Source organism: Abramis brama (genome assembly GCF_963993115.1).
Source record: "Abramis brama genome assembly, chromosome: 3".
Classification (NCBI taxonomy): Eukaryota; Metazoa; Chordata; class Actinopteri; order Cypriniformes; family Leuciscidae; genus Abramis; species Abramis brama.
Window position 1 is genome coordinate 31518023 of NC_139965.1, and position 22357 is coordinate 31540379.

The following is a 22357-nucleotide window of genomic DNA, read 5'->3' on the forward strand; positions in this document are numbered from 1 at the left end:
ATGTTATATTATAGTATAGTATGTTATATAAAAACACAGTATGTGAGCATGATTTTAACGAGAAAAAACATTAGGCAGGCAGAACGCAAGTACGCCGCGATGACGTCATGAATATGCTAATTGACGTATGACGTCATCTAGCGACATTTAGCGACTTTTAGGGGAGGCGTTAGCTACTTTCCTTTGAAAATAGTTGGCAACACTGCACACACTAGGCTTGTTTGAGATTAGCAAAAAATCTGATCACCGCAAGATGCCGGTGAGTGCGGTCATTTTAATGCACCCTCTGCATTAAAATCTAGCGTAACTTTGGCTTCTAAGTTGAAGGGGAAAAGGACCTGGACAAGAGCCACAATGAAAGTAGGGCTCCAGACTGCAATCAAATGGGCGACAAGAGGTCGCACTGGTGTGACCACCACGTTGTCCAATTGATAAGAGCTGCAACTTCTGTTACATGCGAGAAACATCAAACGGCAAACGAAACGAAAGTGAAACGAAACCGCGGAACGTTGAGCGCGAGCTCAGAACATGAACATGAAATGGCGCGAGCTCAGAACAGGTTTACTCGGGGGCCGATCTCAATTACGCGACACTGTTATGACACAGCGCTGGGAGATTCAGTGAGAAGGCGTTTGAATTCACCACAGATTTAATTAATTACATCGCAGCAAGATCTAATTGGAAGCATTCAAATTTGCCGCAGAATTCTGTTATAAACCACACATGTCAGATCAAACAGCGCTGACGTGGAAACAGGACAACTTTAAAAGCTTCCACCCAACTCGGAAAAGGCAAAGCGAATTACAAACTCTATCGCAACATTTATTGCCAAATCACTTCCATTAGTTTAATTAATAAAATATATTGGAAGTAAATTCATTATGGATCATTACAAATACTTTGCTTACCAAGTAGCCTAGTCACAGTGAGAAAAAAGAAAATATGTAAATCTCTAAAAAAAGATGCATCGATAATCGTTTTAGCATCGCAGCACTCTGAATCGTAATCGAATCGAATCGTGAGGTGCCTAGAGAGTCCCACCCCTATTTTTTTCTATATTTAATGGGAGAATTGTTGTAAACAATTTGCTACGCGCATGCGCTCTCATAACCCAGACAGAGTGGCGCCATACAAGCTTCGCAGCCTTACAGGTGTCAGGTTACAGCTGTGCGGTGCATATAATATAGAAGTTACAGCCTGCCTTACATTTGCTCTCATTTTTTCTTTTTTTAAATAATGTTTATGTTTAATCATTCATCTTATTTTATTGTGCTGTATTATTGCTCATATGTTTAATTGTTGTAATTTATCACTATTATAATGTCTCTAATTGGTGGGTCAGCACCCTGAGCCGCAACTTGTTTTTTATAGTGAAGTGCTACCAATCAATAGCATTTTTTCACAAAGTGCCACACAACAGAGCTTTACTGTTAAAATTAAAATATGGAAGAAAAATTGTGATTGTTCCTTTAAAAGACCTATGGGATGACCTAAAACAAAAACAAACAAAAGCAGGGTTATTGTCTATACATCATACTTACATATACATTTTACAAAATCTTTTTCTGATGATCTGAGGTATAGGCTACCTTAAACCAGTCATGGAGAAGGAGCCTGTCTAGATGAATCCTCTTCTCAGGGTCGGGATGCAGACAGGCATTAATCAAATGACTGCATTCTGTGTGGAAAGATGGGAGAGACATTTGGCTATTACCTTAAACTTCTTTTACACCTGCTCTCTTTAATCATGTTATTCGAAGCAGTACAACTCACCTTTTGTCAAGCTTGGCAGATACCACAGCCAGTCCTTGAGCTTGTCCTGGTCGCTGTGGTCCGGGAAATAACCGCACACCATTGAGTACAAAAGTACCCCCAGTGAAAACACGGTTGCAGGCCGCCCATAGTACTTGCTCGTCTCTAAATATTCGGGGGGGCAGTACTGCATTGTGCCTGGAGGGAAGAGATTTGTAAATTTGTATTACTATCATAGATTTTTAAATTTAGTCAATACTGTGTCATATCCTAAACAGGCTAAAATGAATGAACATGACATGATGTAATTCGTCACTAGTCCCAAACGACAGCTACATACCACTAAAGGTGTGGTAAGCCGTTTCATACAGCAGGTCCCCGCAGCCGAAATCTATTAGTGTCACGTCCAGGGTTTCCGTGTTCACTAATATGTTCTCCTTTTTAACATCTCTGTGGAAAACTCCTCGGCTGCAGCAGCTGTTTGCAGCCTCAACCACCTGCCGCATCACATGGCATGCAGTCTCTTCATTGAAGATGCCTCCACAGCTCTGCAAGAAGTCAAAGAGAGTGACGCAGGGCGAGGGCCGCTGCAGGACCATGATATAATGGTTAGGGAGGTCCTGCCAGTCCAGCAACTTAATGATGTGAGGTGTGCTGTGGCCCTTATTGGCAAGGACTGTCAAGCCGATTTCCAGGGGAACGGGTCTGGGATGATCAGTCTAGAAGAAAGACAATTATTCACCATGGTTAGATGCAGGTGGTTTCCTAAATCAGGATTTAAGACAGTCTTGAACAAATTGTTGTCAATGGCAGTTTTTCTGGTGGAAAATCATTTGTACTCTATGATTAACATTTATATACAATTGAAAACAGACAGAGCAGATATCATAGAAAGTGCAGCCTACTTACAACGTTGATATATTCCATGGCTTCCGTTTTTCTGGTAAATTTCAAAGCCACCTGATCAACAAAACATATCATAGTAGTAACATATCACTCAAGTCATTAATCCTCAACAGACATGTAGCCTATTGAAAAGTTCTGTTAATTTAAGAACCAATTATGAATTTGAAACCATGTCGAGCATGTTTGATCAGTCTGACACTTTAAACAGGTCAGGTGCTCTAAATTATGTATAGCCTATTAGACAAAACAATCAAATATCTTCTACAATAAAATGTCTTGTACTATTTTAGGTTGCTGCAAATATTTAATTTTAATGAATTAAAATGACTACATCAATGCCAGCTACATGCCGGCATGGATGTATTTTAATTTTAATACACACACATCTATTTATATAAACATACCGGAAGGTCGTCCATGACACGAACTCCGGCATAGACGGCACCAAATCCTCCTTCCCCTAGTTGATCGCCGATGTCGTACTTTGAGCAGATGTCTATTAAAAAAGAAATAAAACTGTGGTTAAGATAAAATTTAAAGCAGTTGCAGATATTTCTGCAGTGTTACATGCTATTCTCAGTCTAAATCTATTTAACATTTCATATAATTCTCCATGGCCTCCATATTAACTGAGTGGCTATATGGAATATTTGTACTTAAAAAAAATAATTTGTCACACTGGAGGACTATTATACAGTATATATTGTATCTTGTATATTGTAAAAAGAAACACAAATATACTGAATGTTACCGTAACCGTTACATCACCTAAAAATACATGTTTTCTTTATACATAAATATGTATCGCTAAAGAAATAGGCCTAGGCTACTAATAATATCTGTGTTGAGTAGCCATATCGAAAATGTGTGTATGTTTTGGGTTTATGACAAGCTCACCCTCCATGATCGTGCCCACGTCATTGTCCTGTTTTTCTGTTTGAGGGGACTCAATCTCACCCTCAGACAGGATAACTGGACTGTCTTGGACACAAGGTTGAAGGAGCTCCTGGATCTGCTGGTCCTCAGAAAAGGCGAGGCCGTCAGGGCTGCTGTCAGGAAGTTCCTCCTGATGATCACAGTCCTCTACAGCACATGTGATGTTCTCTAGAGAAATCTCATCTGAAGAGAGGAATTTAAATCATAATAAATATTCTCCAAGCCAACATGTAATAACAGTAGGGGGGGGTTTTTTTCAAGTTTTTTTTTTTTTTGAAAAAGGCTAATTGCACGCATACACTTAATATATTGAAAATATGTGTGAATAAATTGAAAAAGTGCAACAACATGCAAAATAAGTAGCCTATTGTTAAAGGGAAGATAAAAAGTCTGGGTGGGATACTAACCCAAAACAGAAAGATTTCAACATTAGACAAAAATAAAAAGGCTAATATATTTTGTATTATTATTAAACATTTTTTTTACAAATTATTATTCGTTGTTCTAAACCTATCCTAAGGTGTATTGATAGTGGTGTTGTTTTTTTTGTCTACAGAGCTCCAAAAGGGGTGATGTGATTTACCATCAGCTGACCTAGAAGGTCCCGCTTCAGCCTCCTGCTCCTGATTCTCGCTCTGCTTCACTTTCTCACCTTTTCCAGCTCTAGGGCGAGGGAAATGGAAGCAGAACAGCCACCTCCAAAACTTCCTTGTCTTCCTCACCCCCTTCTCTCTCTCCTCCCTTCCTCCATCCACCTCAGCAATACCAGCACGGCTCTCATCAAGCGGACGAGGATTTGTCGTGTTGGCGGTGGTTTGCAGTGGTGTACTTGGATGTGAATTGTACACACACTCGCTACCTGCCGCTTTCTTCGCACGAGAAACTCGCTGACCCATGATCACAAAAGTACAAAGCTCGCTAAATCTCTCCAAACTACTTCAAAAGTCATATGGGAATTTTCACACATTTAGATGCAAAACTGCCGTGATGTCATAGGGGCTCGTGTAGCGCAGCACTGGATCTAATGTTGTTATTTGAACGTAGCCTATCATTCTTATCTAATGATACAAGTAAATTACACAAATTACTTAAGAAATGTATGGTTAAATAAATAAATACTAAATAATATTATGAATGTACTCGTTTTGATTGTTAAATATAATAATATTTTTCCTTTAATAAAACAGCATATCTGTACAAAATCTATAATACCAATTATTTGACGAGTGAAATCCTGACCCACACACACACACACACACAAATCACCACAAAAGTGTGAAATAAAGTGCAGGTTTTTTTAATCCTAATATAATACAGAGTTGTCTGTATAGTTCTTTACCGTGACCAGCAGAGTATAAACAATCATAAAAATAAAAAAATTGTGAAAATTGCAGAATATTAAAACCACACAAGCAAAATGTCCCTGGAACAACACTGAAAAAAATCGTTTGAAAATATATTATGTACAAATATAACAATTTCAGTGCATAAACATGTTACAGAGTCACACTCTGTTAAAACCTTTTCGCAATAAGTTGTCAGTAGGAATATTCTAAGCTGACCTGATTCTATAAGGAAAACAAAAACATTTACAATCCAGGAACAGACAGGTCAGTATGTATCTTTACTGAGAATGAGCAATTCCAGAAACAAACCAAAGAGACCGCTACTGTTCATTGCTAACTTATTGTCCTTATAGTCCAATAAGGTCGACTTTTGGCCATTGAAATCCAGAAATCATAGATATTACAGAAGCCACAGACCGAAGAACAGCATACTGGCAAAACAGCTCAGATACAACCGCATACCTCAATGGATGAAGTCACAGCACATTGTCAACTATTTACCAGCCTACTGGCTAATACCAAGCTTAGCTGCTATGTTAAATCACAGAAGAAGGGTTTTGAAAACCCATCCTGTCTTCACTACTGCTGCAGTGAAGTAGCAATGCACTGTTAATGTCTAATGATGAAGTCCTATGTGACGCGTACATTCTATATCTCCATTCATGCTCCTCTTCATTTCACCTGTAGTCTGAGGAAATGCCATTTTTATGATGCCATATTACAGAATTGAAACATTAACAACTTTATTCTATGAAAACTCTCACACAACATCCCTGCAGCTACATTTCTGTATTTAATAAAAACATTTTCTTTTAAAATATCTCTGAGTATTTATAGAACTTTATAAACAAACATTTTAATAAATATATTTGTTTTTTCCTCTTTAAATAAAACAATTTAAAAATGAAAGAAAAACTTTTCATTTACAGCAGTGCAGCGAACTGTTCAAGGTAGACGGTCAAGCCTTATGGTAGCCATTTTTGGGTTTTTTCAAGGGCTCAAAGTTCTCATAAATAGTGAGTGCAGCTGTGTTTTGGTAGATCAAATCTACATTGTTTCCAGTCCGAGACTTGATGATGTCCATGGAGCACTGGTTAAGAAACACATATTGATCCTGCAAAAGATTTGATGATTATTTGTTAAAGATATATCCACACTATTTTTCTGTGTAATAATCAATTAAAATAATATGATAAGTTACAGTTTGCAATATCAAGCAGCATAACGGACAGTTTACAGTGTACAGCTATAATAACTGAAAGCGGATGAGACCGGAAGTCTCAACACATTCAAGATAAAATGGCCGCGCCCGCGCTCTTACGTTAAGAATAAGGTAGATAAAAGAACATACAAACAGCGCAGTGAGATGAAAAAAATGTGTTAATGAATGTACCTCTGTTTGCACCATGAGTGGTCTGTGCATGCGTAAATCGTGGATGATCCCATATACATCCACTACACCATCCCGCTCGATCTGAAAGATTAACCGATCAATGGCGATGAAGGTTCCCGTCCGGCCCACACCGGCACTGCGTTACGAAAACAAAAGGTGTTCAGAAAATGGCTTTTTCTTTGCGGGAGCATAATAGTAAAACAGTGTTGACTAGACTTGTTTGTATATTTGAGAGTTCAGGAACTGTTCAAGTACCTGCAGTGTACAAGTGTGGGTGAATGTCTCGAGTACTGGTCCATGTGTTCTCGGACCAGGTGTCTGAAGTTGATGAGAAGCTCAGTGGTCTCAGGAACTCCATGGTCTGGCCATGCAGTGAAATGGAAGTGACGAACTGATCGAGACTCTGCTGTTTTCACCTGTCATGACAAGAATCATTTATCCCAAAACATCAACACAGTACTTTACAGTACATGAGGCATAATGTTACAATTAAGATATTACAAACATGATACCAGTTAAGATAATTGGAGACTTCCTAGGAATAAAAAACAAAACAAAAAAAACAACACTGACAAAAATGTTTTTGTGTAACACATGGGTCTGTGTAACGTGTCATTTAGTGTTACAGTAGCCTGGGTCTATCTGTAATATTAATATAGACTTACATTTTTCACTTCAAAGTCACGTAAAGTCCAGTCCTCCAATTGAATCTCAGAAGTAGTCATCACTGTCAGATTGTTAAAATGTTTTGTATCTGCTGGCCAGTATTCCTCACATTTTACCTGAGAGGGACACAACATTGTGGCAACATTTATTTAAGCTCATTAAGTTCAATACTTCAGTTAGAAAAAAATCTGAAAGAGGATATGAACAGTGGATATGTAGTGGTCAAGCGATTTAGGCTTTTAAAGATGATGCATGTATGATGAAGACATGTATCCTAATCTGACAGTAAAATTGACTGAAAAATGTAAATGAAGGCTCTGGCAGGTGAGATCACAGATAAAGTGAAGCATGAACGTATACTGTACCCGTCCCTGCTCGTTGCATTTGGTGAGCATGACAATAGTGTGCACATTTTTCTCCCAAATCAGCCTCCAAAAGTCATTGACAGTGCAGGGCAGTGGCCCCTGGGCTGCGATAAACTCCTTCTTTGATGTGTAACCCTGGAAATATCACACAGTTAGTATGAAAAATGTGTAAATAGCTAATGTATGTTTTGTAGTTTTTCCTACCGGCATGTAGCTGGCATTGATGTAGTCATCAAATGAGTTGCTGAGCACAGAGAGCTTGACACGAGACGAATCATCTGTAGAGAAGACATGAACCATTATAAATATGTCCAGAACAGACTAGATGTGGAGGGAACTTGGCCTTGTGTTGCTTCATGAAATGAAATGAGGTATTATCGGTTTAACATCTCATTCGAAGGACAAGTGAAGGTAAACACTCGTGAGTGGAAAAGTTCTTACATGGCAGCACATTGTTATAACGATTCTTGGCTTTGTTTTCAGGGGCCAGAGCAACCGTCTTCAGCTGATTTATCCCAACCGGCCTTAGATCCTACAACCACACACACATACATTTATTTTCTGTATCATTTGATTTCACTACATTCACATAAATAATTAAACATCTGTCATAAAGCATTTGTTAAAGCAATGAAGAGGAACAAAACATGGTCAAAGCAAACCAATCAGACATTGCTACCAAAAATAATGGAAAATGGAAATCTAGTTGCAATACTTGGTTGCAATGCCAATCATTATTTATTATTAATGTTGATCAGTTGCAAATCTACAAAGAAACCAAAGATATATTCACCTCAAATTCTTCAACAAATCCACAGAAGGAATCAGCCCTTTGCTTCCTGTAGTAAGCCTCAAAATCCTCCACCTTTATTGGATCACTCCTGTGACACCATTAAATAACGTGATAAAACGTGATTTAAACTACATAAAACACCACAGAACACTGCATTTAAACAGCATAATGCAGTATATTATGTGTAAATACAATAATATATGAACTAAATGTTACAGAAAAATGGCTTATTTTCAATTGCTATTATGAGACACAATTTCACATTCTTTCCCCATCTCAAAAATCAGACATGTAGTAAAAATATTCAGTCAAATCATGAATATATGCACACAAATTTGAGTAAACAAACATGTATGATTACTTACACTTTGTTTCTGTAAGAAAACAAAACAAAAATTAAAAGGTTACATTTTTTTGGATTGATATTTATAACTTTTTCTATTGTTTGTTTCCAGTATGTATTATGTTGTTTTGAGGAGACCAGTATACTGACCTTATAGAGTGGATAGGAACACTAACAGAATCATCTTTTCTTTGCTTCCTGAGATATTGAGAGCATAAATATGATTATCTAGTTGCCACTGTCCATTAATACATAAAAACAGACTTGAGGAACACTGTAATCTAGCATTACTGTGGGGGCACATGCTAAGGTAATCTTAAGGGATAGTTTGTCCAAAAATAAAAATTCTAACATCACTTATTCACGCTTAATTGTTCCAAACCTGTATGAATTTTTTCTTCAACTGAACACACACACACACACACACACAAAAGATATTTTGAAGAATATGGGTAACCAAACAGTTGATGGATCCCATTGACGTCCATAGTATGGGGAAAAAATAGGGCCCATCAACTGTTTAGTGGTTGACATTCTTCAAAATATCTTCTTTTGTGTTCAGCAGAAGAAAGAAATTCATACAGGTTTGGAACAACTTGAGGGTGAGTAAATAATGACAGATTTTGGGGTGAACTATTCCTTTAAATCCTTCAAAACTATCATATCAAACAAAACACTCCAAACATCAAGAATCATGTATGAGATCTGTAAAATGTCTTACCGTCTACAAACCACAACCCCAATGATGATTACAACAAGAACAAAAGCTACACCGGCTCCTGCAGCTGCTCCTCCAATTACCACTGAAAGATGGCGAGTGACAAAACAATTCAGTCAAGTCAACAAAAATAAAACTGTATGGAACCGATCAAATTTGATATCATTTATATATAAACTGTGGCTCTAGAATTGCAGATGACTATCCAAAATATCACATATTTGTTACACATAGGCCAAGTCCACTCATTAGACAGGGTAAGTAACAAATCATTCGGGAGCACTTTCATTGGCACAGTTCTTGTTACAAAGTAAATTAAAAAAACAAAACTAAATTGGAAAAAAAATAAGTGCTGTTATTCGTAACATTGCAAGATTTTTTAAATCTAAAAATATGTGACCACAAAAGTCTGGGAACCCCAGCTGTGATCTCATCTAAATGTTTGTCCTTAATGGAAATGTGTTTGTTATATACACACCAATAATTTCCATGTGACATTAGGAGGGATGTGTTACTGTGAAAATGCAGATGCAATGAAGTTAGTGCTTTATATATTGACAGAAAGTCTCCCAGTAGTTACCTGGGTTCTCTGGCAGAGTGATGGGTCTAAACTCAGATATGGAGTAGTATGAATTAGTCACATCCACTAAACTGTTATTTAACTCCAGATGTGTGAAAGCGATGACAGCAACACTGCAAGAAAGCCAAACAACATGACAACATTATGCAGAAGACATAACAACGTTATGTGATTCATCACAGTAGTCCAGCATCAGGTTTAGTTTAGCGATGGAAGTATCCGTAACACTGTTATAATGGGTTTTAATCTATGCAGCACTGAAGTTAATGCAAAGTATGGGAAGTGTATTGATTTACTTGTAACTGCCTTTGGCATTTAGTTCTCCATTTTTGTAACTGTTCCACATAGTTTCATCTCCAATGATGATTGTTTGGTCCTGCACACTTCTAGACCCTGTTGTTTTGACAGCAGCCAGGAATGTATTGCACCGCTTTGCTTTCCAGTCCTCATACGTGTTCAACAGGCATCGATCCAACTTCTTGCAGTCTGCAGGAGGCAAAACTCATATTTAGTGCACCAAAGACACAATGATTACAATCCAACTCTTCTTTTTTTAAATATACTTTTATATTATTATTATTATATATTATAATATATTATATTATAGATCTCTACACTTACTATTACTATTCTTTTTAGTATTAAGACACATAAAAGTCTCAAGTTTATTAGACATACCAGCTGTGCCGGAGGAGACAAGCACACCATAATAGAACACAGAACCATTTGTGTCATTAAAGATGTCTTGATGAAGAATCAAAGTAAACTTGTTATATTGTAGCTCAGATACACTCACTGCTGTCACTTTAGGTACAACAGGTCCTACAAACACAGAAAAATAAGAAATATGTGATTTGCACTCATATAAAAACAAAATACGAAACAGATATAACTCTCCTTACTTGTGAAGCCGGTCATACAGGAGATCTCCTTCACTGTGCTATTCTTCCCACAGCCGAGTGTCCAGAGCTTGGCACTGTACTGTTTGTTGTATTTGAGTCCAGTGAAGTTGTAGTTTAGATTGGTGGTTAGATTGTTCTCTAACTCTTCAGAATCGGAAACCAGCTTGATTTCAAAGCCCAGGTTTCCCCCGGGAGGACGGCTCCATGAGAGGGTGAGCATTGGTAAGGTTAAATTAGGACCTGTACAGGTCACATTGCCCACTGGTGCTGCATCTGTACACAGCAAAACACACCAAAGACAATGCTACTTTACCTTTTTTGAATTAAGACATTCAGAACAACGTCTAATGAACTTCACCAGACTAAAGAGTTTAAAAATTACTTAAAATAAGTAATCAAGAAAGTGGACATGTTTGTGCAAGCTAGAAAACTACACATACAGCACAAGATAACTCGATGCTGAATGCTGCAAATTGCAGATTGCAAAAATATATATACACAGAATATAACAGTTTATAGTGTTTGTACTAACCTGTGCATGCTTGCAGCCACACAGCTTCTCCCTCTGTGTTGTCAGAAGTGTTGCTCTGGACACTGATGTTATAGTGTGTGGAAGGCATCAGACTGTCTATAGTCATGCTGTCCAAACTGGTTGTATATGTATAGCTCTTTTCCTTGTCACTATACACTCTCACGACATAATTCGGGACCCCTTTCACTTTTACCCAAACTACAGAGATGGCATTTGTTTTTGTGGAATGAACTTGTAGGTTTTGAACAGGATTAGGCTCTGAAAACAGATGCAGAGAGTAGGATGAGGACTTTAGAGGAGATCTCAAAGCACATTTTCATGTTAAGTTTTATGTAAATGGAAACTCTGTCTAAAAGGCACACTTCACCCAAAATTTTTACTATGTCAATATTTACTCACCCTCACATTGTTTCAAGCCTGCTTGACTGTCTTTCTTATGTGAAAAATAGAAGGTGACTTTTTTCTGTTTTTTAAAAATATATTTTAATAAGTAAATTATTGCTTTAGATTTCATTCTAATATTCTGATTTGTTGCTCAATAAACATTTATTATTTTCACAAATGTTGAAAACAGTTGTGCTGCTTTTCAAAAGAAGAGCATTTATTTGAAGTAGAAATCTTTAAGTCTTAAAATCTTTGTCTTTAATGTCACTTTTGTTCATGTAATGTGTCCTAATGTAAATGTGAATGTTGTTGAATTAATTTCTTTAAAAACAAATCTTATTGATCCCAAAATGTTGTGTATATCTTGGAATGTTATTTAAATGTAACATGAAATTTTTTTTAATTTTCCATACCACTAAGTGCTGAACTTACTGGTGGTTACATTGTAGATGACAGATTCACTGCTGAAATTCATTGGCCCTACAGTAGCCACAGAAATAGTATAGGATGTTCCAGATTGCAAGCCATCCAGAAGGAAAGTGTAATTAGGAGTGAGATAATGGCCGTTGTAATAGCTGGACCAGTAGGTCAGGTTGTAGGTGAAGCTGCCAGCTGTCATGTCCTGAGCTTCAGCCCATTGAAACAACAAAGAATGATTGCTCTTTAACAAATCCTTAATCTCTCCCGGTCTGTTTGGATCTGCAACATACACAATCATAATCTACAAACACTGCAGTCCAATATGCTTATTTATAAAGGTCTGCCACATGAATTCCTGACTATGGTTTGGGGTTGAATACTCACAAGTTGCCATTTCTACTGGATACGATGTTTCGTGGAAGTCTGCATTGACAGTCGTGAGTGTGACTTTGAATACAGTTGCTGCTTTTAGTTGAGTGAAGGTGTGATTGTGTTCAGTGCTATTGAGAACTGTAGAGTCGCTCCATCCATTACTGCTGATGTTCAGAATGTACTGGTCCAGGCCACCAACAGGATGATCCCACATCACCAAGACTGAGTGATTAGAGCCTTCATTATATAGTTTGGGAATCACTGTAGAGGGCTCTGTGGAGAGAAAGAGAGAGAATGAGGAAGTAAAGTGTCCCTTCAAGAGCAATAATTACCCAGATTGTCTGGATCAAAGGGAGTATTTGTGTTTGATTCTCCTTGTTGGAGTGTGTGTGGGAGTACATACTTGTGAGGGCAGAGATGTTCTTTGGTTCTCCCAGAATGCCGCAGGCCAAACTATATAGACTGAACTGACACATGGTGCCAGGCTGCAAGTCTTGTACTGTGATATTTTCAGAGGAAGTAGACAAGTTCCTACTGTTTTCTGTGCAGTTGAACACTAATACTTGGTAGGAAAACCCATGGTGGTACTCCATAGGACGGGACCAGTTCAGGCTCATGGCAGAAACATTCAGAACATTGAATTCCACATTGGAAACCGGAAACGGCTCTGGAAAGCAAATAACAACTGACTGTCGCACAGATGTGATAGCATGATATGTGGCAAGAATGTACTCAGTACTGTGTTGTCATGCAGTGTAGTTACTTACTACTGCAGGCTGTTATAAACTGGGGGTCAGACTTGGTGCCGCCTGCTGTCTGAGTGATAATGCTGATGTTGTATCGACTAGCCGACTGCAGTGACAGTAGCTGCACTCTGGTGTTACTCACAGTCTTCTGGTCAAATGTGCCATTGGGGTGTGTGAAGGTGAGCAGGTAGGAGTAACCGGATTGCTGAACATCATACTGCTGCCAGCTCAGAGTTATACTGGTCTCATTGTATCCATTTACTCTCAAATCACTTACAGAAGTAGGATCTGAAAATCATTGAGAAAAAAAACACACACTTATCTTTCAGCAATGTACGGCTCAAAAATGGGCTGTTCAGGGCCAAGGGTCCTATTCTAACCATCAATGAAGTATACAATGACCACATATATATACAGGGCTTGGCATTGACGCATGCCAACCTGCCAAATGCAGGTGAATTTCAGCAGTGGCGTGTAATGAAGTCACTCCTACTAGCCACTTTAGCGGGTTGAATTTTATAATATCTGAATGAAACGCTTCTAATACTCATTTTCTGCAGAATAGAATGATACCAGCTGCGCTTTCTCGCCTGCTCATCTCTCCGACAGCGAGTTGACACACAAACCCTGACCCCCCAAAAAACGAGCGTTTAAGGACACAAAAGTGGGTACAGGCTGGAACGAATGGGTAAATTGGGATCCTGACACTCAGTATGCACTAAAAAAATGCAGTTAACATTTTGTCACTGGTAAGTAAAATATCCAAATGTCAGTTTTATATATTATATTTTTGTAAGCTAAGCTATACTGTCGCCGATTACGTTCCCTGCTCCAGTGGGCGTAGTTCTCAGAGTAATATGACACCTTGTTTCAATTGCCTGTATCCACTTTTGTGTCCTTAAATGCTTGTTATTTGGGGTAGACAGATTATAAAAACTTATTTCTGGGTTCTTTAGCTTGTTTGCTGTACACCTTGTCACATAGCAGCTTTTCGACATTGTTTTGTTTTTTGTTATAAGTCAAAAATGACAAAGAGGCAGCCTCTCCCAATGCAAAGTCAATGGAGACGGTTGGATTGTTTTCCCCTCCGGTGTGGGCGTGGCCTAAATACGCTCTGTCTCTATGCCGTTTTAAAAACGTGGCCCCTCCCATTGAAAAAATACGCCAGCCACGTGAAAAAAAACTTTGGTGGACACAGGGCCTAAGCCTCTATTTGACAGTTTAATTTTCAAAAAATAAACAAATAATGATTGAATTGTAATTTTTGGGTTAACTAGATGTTAAACGTTATCAAATATATAGAAAAATTACATTAATAATAAATCATAAATATCTGCATACTACAGCGAGCCACATTGATATGAAAAAAGAACGAAAAAAGAAAACAAAACAGGGGAAGGGAACCCTGTAATTATTTATTAATACAAATACATTTAAGTATGATAAAAAACAATGTTGAAAGTTTTTCATATTTTTATGTCTAAATATATAATCAATACAATATCAAAATATTGTATTGTCGAAATCAAATTTATAGTGAGAAAGAGTTCAAAGGTGTATGTATTCATTTAAACTTGCGTGATATATGTGTAAACATGAATAACTATAAATGTGCATTGCTTACTTGTATATGCAGTGAGATTCTGAGGAGAACTCAAATATCCCAGTGCACCAACAGTCCTCACAGTGATGCTGTACTGGACACCTGCACGGAGTCCTGTCAGAGAGCTGTTGTTTTGGCTGCAGTTCATCGAGTTTGTAATGAGTGAGCTGTTGCTGTACTGCAAGAAGTAGTAGTGTGACACTAAGCTCATGTTGAGCGGTCGAGCCCAGCTGATGTACAGAGAGTTTGTGCTCCGCTCTGTCCTTAACTCGCCAGGAGAAGTAGGCACTGAAATGACAACAAAACAGTCACAGACGTGATATACACACAAGCCGAGAGCACCACTTACAGGTCATCACATCACATTATCATATCCATGTCTGTTATAAAAGTTATGAAATCTGTTAATGCTTTTATAAATAGTTGCATTAATTGTAACAAAAATATCTAATGATGACTACCATATCCCTAAAAAAAAAAAAAAAAAAAGCTGCTGTAAATGTAACCTTGAACTTTAAAACTTCAAACTATTAATAAACACATGCAGCACTGTGGGAAAAAAGAATTAGGAAACCTGTGAAAAAAACTAAACTTTCTTGAAAAGGACATACTCAAGTGCCACTTCCAGTGTAATATGCCTGATTAGAACAGACTAGTCAGCTCTTTGTTTCTGAAAGCAAATGTCTCACTTCCTTTTCACATTTAGTGCATGCAAATAGAAATACCATAGTGTGCAGTATGAGTTGAATGCAAGTAGTGCTTTAAGTGCTTGTACAGGAGTAATTCAGTGTTTATTTCAGAATGTGTGAAGGGTCTTACAGGTGGCATTTAACACACTATCGCTGTCCTGCTTTATGGGTCCACTGATGCTTGTCACAATGACCAAGTACAGAGTTCCAGGCAGCAGGTCTGAGAACACCATGGTAGTCTCATTCGTTCGGTTCTCGGTCTTTAAAACAGTTCCGTTTAGCAGGATTTTGACGTTGTAGAGACTCACAGTACCAGCAGGCGGTCTCCAATCCACTCTCATACTCTGAGTACTGCCTACTGCAGAAATATTGGACGCTTTCCCAAGAACTGATAACACATAATAAGAGAGGAGGAGAAAGAGGGTTACTAATCAACATGTCAAAAATGTGTGGAATAAATACATCTTTACATACATCTAGTAGTTTTACTGCCACGTGGTGTGTAGTATAAGAGACGTGTTTGAGAAATGTGTGAATCGTAATACCTGTGAATGCAGAGATGGCTACAGGTTCAGAGATCATGCCGTTTGCTACAGTTCGCACAGTAAAGGTGTAGTTGTTCCCGGGGATCAGGTCAGAGATATTCACGGTCTCACTGTTACTCTGTATCCATCGTTCTCCATTTACACTCACGTTGAACAGATATAAAGATTGGTTGTTACTCTGATAAGACCAGGACAGGCTCATCGCAGTGGTGCCGAAAGGAGAGGCAGTTAAATTAGTCACTGACAGTGGCTCTGAAAGAAAATGCACACAATTATATTTCTGCACTAGACATATTCATGTGTGTGAATTTGAGTAAGCAAAGACTAAAGACCTTAGAAGCCATACTGAATTTAACATGAATGAAAACAATGCTCTGAGGGGTAGACGTACAGCCTTTACAATGACATGCAGTGCACTAAATAAAGGTCTTAGATCACATGGAATTGTCACAACAACTCCAACTGGTTTCAGGGAGCTTTTGTCTCCTGAAAGTCTTTTGAAATGGTATTTTGTCAGCTGAACAGGTGACATGTTGTTAAACAACAGTACAATCCTTTGAACACACTGTACTTCTATCCCTCAGTCTCATTTTCATTCCTGTCAAAAAGGATAAAATATGGCTCTAGTCCATTTGGTAGGTATGTGCCAATGTTAACATTAACGCATAATGCAAAATGCCCATTAGTTGTCTGAAAATCTCATTAGGACAGACAACATCATTACACAAGAGTATATTACACATCTACAGTTTAGAGAGCGATGTGTAGTATTTAGACTCACTGGTATTGCACTGTATGAACTGTGAGGGTCCAGATATGCTGGCAGCTATTATGAGTGTTCTGATGCTGCAATTATACTGAGTCCCAGGCTGCAACTGAGTAATCTGATAATTGTTGGATGTGGTATTGAGAGTCTGATCGGGTGAAGAGATGCTAATACTATAGGAGAACAGGCTGAAGTTCCCATTAGGGGGAAGCCACGTCAGATTGACTGAATTGGTGCTGACAGCGGAAACCACCAGATTTTGCACTGTATTAGGAACTGTGGAAACACAAACACACTTATACAACCATACACATAGTAAATATACCGTAAACCTAATTGTGGTGTTCATTTTTAGTTTACACTCTCAACAGCTTAAGTTAAATGCAGTGTGGTGTACAGTACCTGTATATGCGACGAGATTTACACTAGAGCTCTTGAGATCTTTTACCCCTATGGTGCCAGCAGTGATGTCATACTGACTGCCCGGTAATAAATTTGTGAGCGTCGTGTTTAAAGAGGTGGTTTGAATCGAAGTCAGGTTGACCCCTGAAGGATTGGATCTATACGACACTTCATAGGACACAGTCAATCCATCCATTGATAAGGGTTTCGACCACAGCAAAGAAATTGATACATTAGTCTGACCGTTCACGCTGAGAGCTTCTGGCGGGTTAGGCTCTGAGGGGAAAATATCACACACACACACACACACACACATTATAAATGGACCTGCAGATGTAATAAATGCATTAAGGTTTTGTTTGATGTTCTGGTGACGAGATGGAGAGTGTGTGAAGCTTTTCTGACTCACTAGTGGCAACCAGCAATATGTTAGAGCTGTTCTTCAGGACTCCACTGATGGAGGTGACAGTGAGGTTGTAAACACGTCCTGCTGTGAGGTTACCGATTACTGCAGAGTTGGTGAAGACAGTGATGGTCTTCAGCTCAACAGCAGACACATTCACCTCATACGAGTCCACATGACCGAGAGGAGCTGCCCAAACCACGGTCAAACTGCTGTTACTGGAATTCAGCACAGTGATATTCTCTACTTGTGCTGGACCTGTAAAAAACAGACCTTCATTAACATACATACACTACCGTTCAAAAGTTTGGGGTCAGTTTAAGAAAAAAATTATATATTTATTCAGGAACAATGCATTAAATTGATCAAAAGTATCAGTTAAGACAGTTATAATGTTACAAAAGATATATTTTTCAAATAAATGCTGTTTTTTTTTTTTTTTTTTTTACTATATATTCATCAAGGAATCCTGAAAAAAAAAATCATCATGGTTTCCACAAAAATATTAAACAGCACAACTGTTTTCAGCATAGATAATAATAATAATAATAATAATAATAATAATAATAATAATAACTACTACTATCTCTTGACCACCAAACCAGCATATTAGAATGATTTCTGAAGGACACTGTGACACTGGTGACAGATTATTAAAATACAAAAAAATGGATTTCAAATATTAATAATATTTCACAACATTACCATTTTACTCTATTTTTGATCAAATGAATGCAGCCTGGAAGAACATAAGAGACTTCTTTCAAAAACATTACAACAAGTTTACTGACCCCAAACTTGTGAACGGCAATGTAGAAGTACATTTCACAGCCATTGGCATCTACACACAAACCTTGGATCGATTTACTCCACAATACAATAGAGACACCTTTAAAGGAACACTCCAGCATTTTTTGAAATAGGGCTTATTCACCTTCTTTCCTACATTTAGATAGGTGGGCAAATGCATTTTTGTCTCAGTGCATGCATTGTTTTAGTTTGACAGGGTTGGCGCTAGCTTAGCTTAGCATAATGTATGGAATCCTTTGTTGCCAGCTAGCATGTCCTGAGTAAAAGTGATATATAAAAAAAAAACAACAACACCTAATTACTTCTTGTGGCCTGCGTATTCACAACAAGTACAAATAGCGATGCAGATTAACACTAGGCGATTTCCTAGGCAGATATTGACTTATATATTAAGGACTATATTAGGGGGAAGCACAGGCGAAGCACTGCTACTTGGGCATGATATCTCTGCGCCCAAGTAGCAGTGCTTCGCCTGTGCTTCCCCCTAATATAGTCCCAAGTCAATATCTGCATAGGAAATCGCCTAGTGTTAATCTGCATCGCTATTTGTACTTGTTGTGAATACACAGGCCACAAGAAGTAATGAATTCAGGAAAGAAGGTGAATAAGCCCTATTTCAAAAAACGGTGGAGTGTTCCTTTAAACCCCCTATTCTCTTCTGCCTACAGTACTTACTTGTGTTTTGAGATATCTCAGTAGCACACCCCATAGTGCTGTTATCAGAGGCCACCGAGGTGACTTTGAAGGTGTATTTGGTGCCAGGTGCAAGATTTAAGATTTGCATGGAGGTTTGGTTAGTAGTGAGCAGGTTTGAATCCCAAGCTACTCTATAATACGGGCTAAAGCCATTTAGAAGTATCCAACTCAGGTTCACTGAGCTCACAGTGATGGAGGACACAGACACGTTACAAACAGGGTCGGGGCCTGTAAGTGCAAGAGAGCGGATGTGGACCTGCGTGAGTGCAAGAAAGTCAACAAGGACACCCAAAAATGAAAATTCTGTCATAATTTACTCTCATGATAAATCAGATGTTTGGCAGACCATTCACCCTGCTTTTTACCATACAATGAAAGTGGTTGTGACCAAAGGCTTTCGAGCTTCAAAAAGAAAAAAAGCTTTTAAATTTAATTTGTGCATTTAATTTCAGGGATGTCACATGCAAGAACCAATAAATTTTGGCATCAGTTATGTCATAACCATCTTCATGCACAATATTTGTAAATGTTTATGCACAAATAAGATGTGAGAGCTGCATCAAAGTTTCCACTGAGTCCTCACACAAAGCTATAATACTGTATCATATTAAAAGACTTGGAACACAGAGCCCTGAGTAATAAGGCCCAGGTGAAAAAGACGTACTGTTAAATGTATTAAACATGCATTATAGTATATTTGTATTGTATTAAAAACATACTCAAGTACATTTTTAATACATTTAATAGTACTCTTTCTCACCTGGGGGTGCTTTTATGTCCTTTCTAGAACTTGAAAGACTGGTCTTATGAGTCATATAAAGGAAAGTCATTTGAGTTTGGAACAATGTGAAGATGAGTACATGATGACAGAATTTCCTTTAATCATTCATGTTTTACTCATATTAAACAAAGCTGCTGCTGTATAAAAATATCAGCGTTATATCTGATCATACAGCCGTCTAAAATGCATTTTATGTTATTGATGCATTTGCGATTGTGATTGGGTGGGACTTACGCAGAGTAAAAGATCGATTGGTCAATGATAACTGGCCCGTCTCGTTCAGATATATTGTGGTGGAGTTGAGTTGCGTGATGGAGGCATCTGTTATGCAAGTAGAGAAATATTGAGAGTGTGAGTGAATGAAAGAATGAGACAAAGTGCATGAAAGAGTGATATGGTGAATGTAAACGAGAGTGAAAAAGGCAGAAATATCGTTTTCTTAATAATTCTCCTTTCTGAACAACAGTGATCTTATTGCTCAAAACCACTCAAACCACTAAAAACATTTACACCATATCAATTGTTATTTAGAGGTAGTAAAGACTTACTGGTGGAGAAGTTTCCACAGCACACATCTGAGCAGTTGATTTTAAAGAAATATGTGTTTCCAGGCTGCAGTCCAGTCACTATGATGCTATTCGGAGTGTTTGTAATGTTGGCGTTCTGCACACTACAAAGGGAGCCGTATCCTACAAACATAGTGATTTCTGACGTTGTGGGGTTTATCTTGTATTGGCATAGTGAACCTAAATAAAGACACAAAACCAGTGTACAGTCGGTAAATGTCCCACATTATTTGATGTTGCAAATCAGATTGAGTGGTTTAAGCTTAAAACTATTGGTCTCATTTATCTAGTCCGTAAAATGATAGCAAAAGAGCTCCTTATTAGAAAAGGACTTTACACAACATTATATCTTGGAAATATTAAACACAGACAGTTGAGAAAAGATGTATATCTTGTTTAATATATCAAGTGCAGCTGGTAAGAAGAGAATTACAAGGCACTGGTATAAGCAGGACATCCCCTTACTTGGTAGTATGGATAGAAATTGTTATAGAGGATCTATTTCTAAAACACTAAAACAGAATCCCCCCCCCCCCCCACACACACACACACACACACCACCACCACCACTACTGTTAAAGTAAAAAAAAAGAAAAGAAAAGAAAGGGACTTTAGAGATGATTATACTTACAGTCAGAGTAAACATGAGGGATCTGGGGAAGAAAACAACATTGTCACTTATCAGATGTATTACTTTTCTATTTTGCTTGCTTAACAGGCTTAAAGTTTCAACCTACAAAAGCACAACTTTACTGAATAAGTGCATTGTGCAATATCTATTTCAGATATAGATCTATTAGGGGTGTCCAATAACATGATTTTTGATCATGAACGAATAAAATGTCTCCACGGTCTGCTTTTGAAGAAATATTGTTGTATCGTGCTACAGCGCACATTCTATCAGTTGCGGTTCTGGCGCCTCCGTCCCAACCAAGTGTGCCGCACACGTCCTGAAAAGTGAAGCCAAACCGTTTCGATCGCCCCCAGGTGTCTGGTCCCAATATAGGTCATAAACCCCGCCCTCTCCATGTAATCTTATGGGACGTGAGGCAAACAAATTCAAATTACACTTCAAATAATAATTAAAAAAACACATTATTTCTGTCACTTTATGTAGTTTTTTTATCACGCTGATAAAAGTTCAAATGTTAACTTTGTAAAATTGTAAATGTAAAATTCATTTTTTTAAATAAATTTGGTTTTAGTTAGTTATTTGATGCTATAAAAACGGGAGTGTGACGTCATGATTGACAGCTGAAATTGACAGCTTCTCTGAGTGAAGTAGTCACTGAGGCAGTAGCACCTCACTGCAGTACACGAGATCCAGGGGGCGGAGTTGGATCCAGATCTAAGGGGTGGAGACTGGTGGGTTTAGGGTTCAGGGGGTGGAGATGGGTAGGTTTAGGAATATGTAACCCTAACCCTAACCCTGGATTTCACTGACTTTTTTCGGGATTTTCGGGAGGAGATTGGAGCTTTAAATTTAATTTCTGCATTTCCTTAAACAAAAGACAAAGAGAAAAATCACTTACTGCTCTTCAATGAATAACTTCAGTACCTTTATTAAGAATCAGTGTATGCACTACAGTGATGTCTAGTGTTTTATTTTTACATTTGTTTATTACATTTTTTACTTGAATACTACTGTTAAATACACCTACTGTGAAAAAATAAAAGTACAGTTTATTTCATTTGTATATTGTATTTGTAATGTGCATTTATGTTCTTATTTTTAATAACAAGATACTTCCCCTACTTATGGCCTAAATGGTCGGTCATTCTTTTTTCTTTTATATTTTGTTACCTTGTAAGGCTACATTTAAAAAAATGGGAAATTAGTAACTGTACTGCTCAGTCACTTGCTCAGTCACTTGCAAAATAGTAAAACCAGCATGATAAAATTGTGAATTGTGATTTTCCTGAAAAAATAAATCATGATAAA

At 37.9% G+C, this 22357-nt stretch overlaps 2 protein-coding genes across 3 annotated transcripts in view; both read right to left on the minus strand.

Moving 5' to 3' along the window:
- Positions 1-265: 265 nt before the first annotated feature.
- On the minus strand, positions 266-4136 carry LOC311079426 (serine/threonine-protein kinase pim-1). 2 transcript variants are annotated; one of them, XM_084108824.1, is made up of 7 exons: positions 3556-4136; positions 3063-3154; positions 2662-2712; positions 2093-2471; positions 1774-1950; positions 1590-1678; positions 266-1490 (listed from the first exon to the last, which is right to left on the minus strand). In XM_084108824.1, exons 1-7 carry the CDS (start codon positions 3560-3562, stop codon positions 1479-1481), a joined length of 807 nt encoding a protein of 268 aa, XP_083964950.1. In that variant the 5' UTR covers positions 3563-4136; the 3' UTR covers positions 266-1478. The 2 variants fall into 2 exon arrangements, with proteins under 2 accessions (XP_083964950.1, XP_083964949.1); XM_084108823.1 differs by having other exon boundaries at positions 266-1678.
- A 739-nt stretch (positions 4137-4875) lies between these two features.
- The window catches only part of ptprja (protein tyrosine phosphatase receptor type Ja), a 30772-nt gene continuing 13290 nt past the window's right edge, over positions 4876-22357 (minus strand). Inside the window, exons 2-31 of the mRNA XM_084109637.1 lie at positions 21047-21068; positions 20398-20595; positions 20084-20170; positions 19048-19296; positions 17569-17820; positions 17160-17435; positions 16773-17033; positions 15992-16243; positions 15577-15834; positions 14779-15045; positions 13176-13442; positions 12812-13075; positions 12421-12681; positions 12049-12315; positions 11233-11490; positions 10701-10973; positions 10477-10620; positions 10095-10284; positions 9799-9911; positions 9222-9303; positions 8651-8698; positions 8523-8531; positions 8158-8245; positions 7806-7896; positions 7569-7642; positions 7365-7499; positions 6999-7115; positions 6589-6749; positions 6334-6469; positions 4876-6054 (exon numbers count right to left, since the gene is read on the minus strand). Of these exons, the coding sequence (XP_083965763.1) occupies positions 5899-6054; positions 6334-6469; positions 6589-6749; positions 6999-7115; positions 7365-7499; positions 7569-7642; positions 7806-7896; positions 8158-8245; positions 8523-8531; positions 8651-8698; positions 9222-9303; positions 9799-9911; positions 10095-10284; positions 10477-10620; positions 10701-10973; positions 11233-11490; positions 12049-12315; positions 12421-12681; positions 12812-13075; positions 13176-13442; positions 14779-15045; positions 15577-15834; positions 15992-16243; positions 16773-17033; positions 17160-17435; positions 17569-17820; positions 19048-19296; positions 20084-20170; positions 20398-20595; positions 21047-21068 (5256 nt within the window). The 3' untranslated portion in view covers positions 4876-5898. The remainder of the gene's footprint in view (positions 6055-6333; positions 6470-6588; positions 6750-6998; positions 7116-7364; positions 7500-7568; positions 7643-7805; positions 7897-8157; positions 8246-8522; positions 8532-8650; positions 8699-9221; positions 9304-9798; positions 9912-10094; positions 10285-10476; positions 10621-10700; positions 10974-11232; positions 11491-12048; positions 12316-12420; positions 12682-12811; positions 13076-13175; positions 13443-14778; positions 15046-15576; positions 15835-15991; positions 16244-16772; positions 17034-17159; positions 17436-17568; positions 17821-19047; positions 19297-20083; positions 20171-20397; positions 20596-21046; positions 21069-22357) is intronic.

Excerpts from the sequence above, each read along its gene's own strand:
- LOC311079426 (XM_084108823.1), bottom strand. Across the intron at positions 2,472-2,661 it reads CCATGGAATATATCAACGTT|ACTGATCATCCCAGACCCGT; the intron begins GTAAGTAGGCTG and ends TCTTTCTTCTAG. Across the intron at positions 1,679-1,773 it reads TCTGCCAAGCTTGACAAAAG|AATGCAGTCATTTGATTAAT; the intron begins GTGAGTTGTACT and ends CTTTCCACACAG.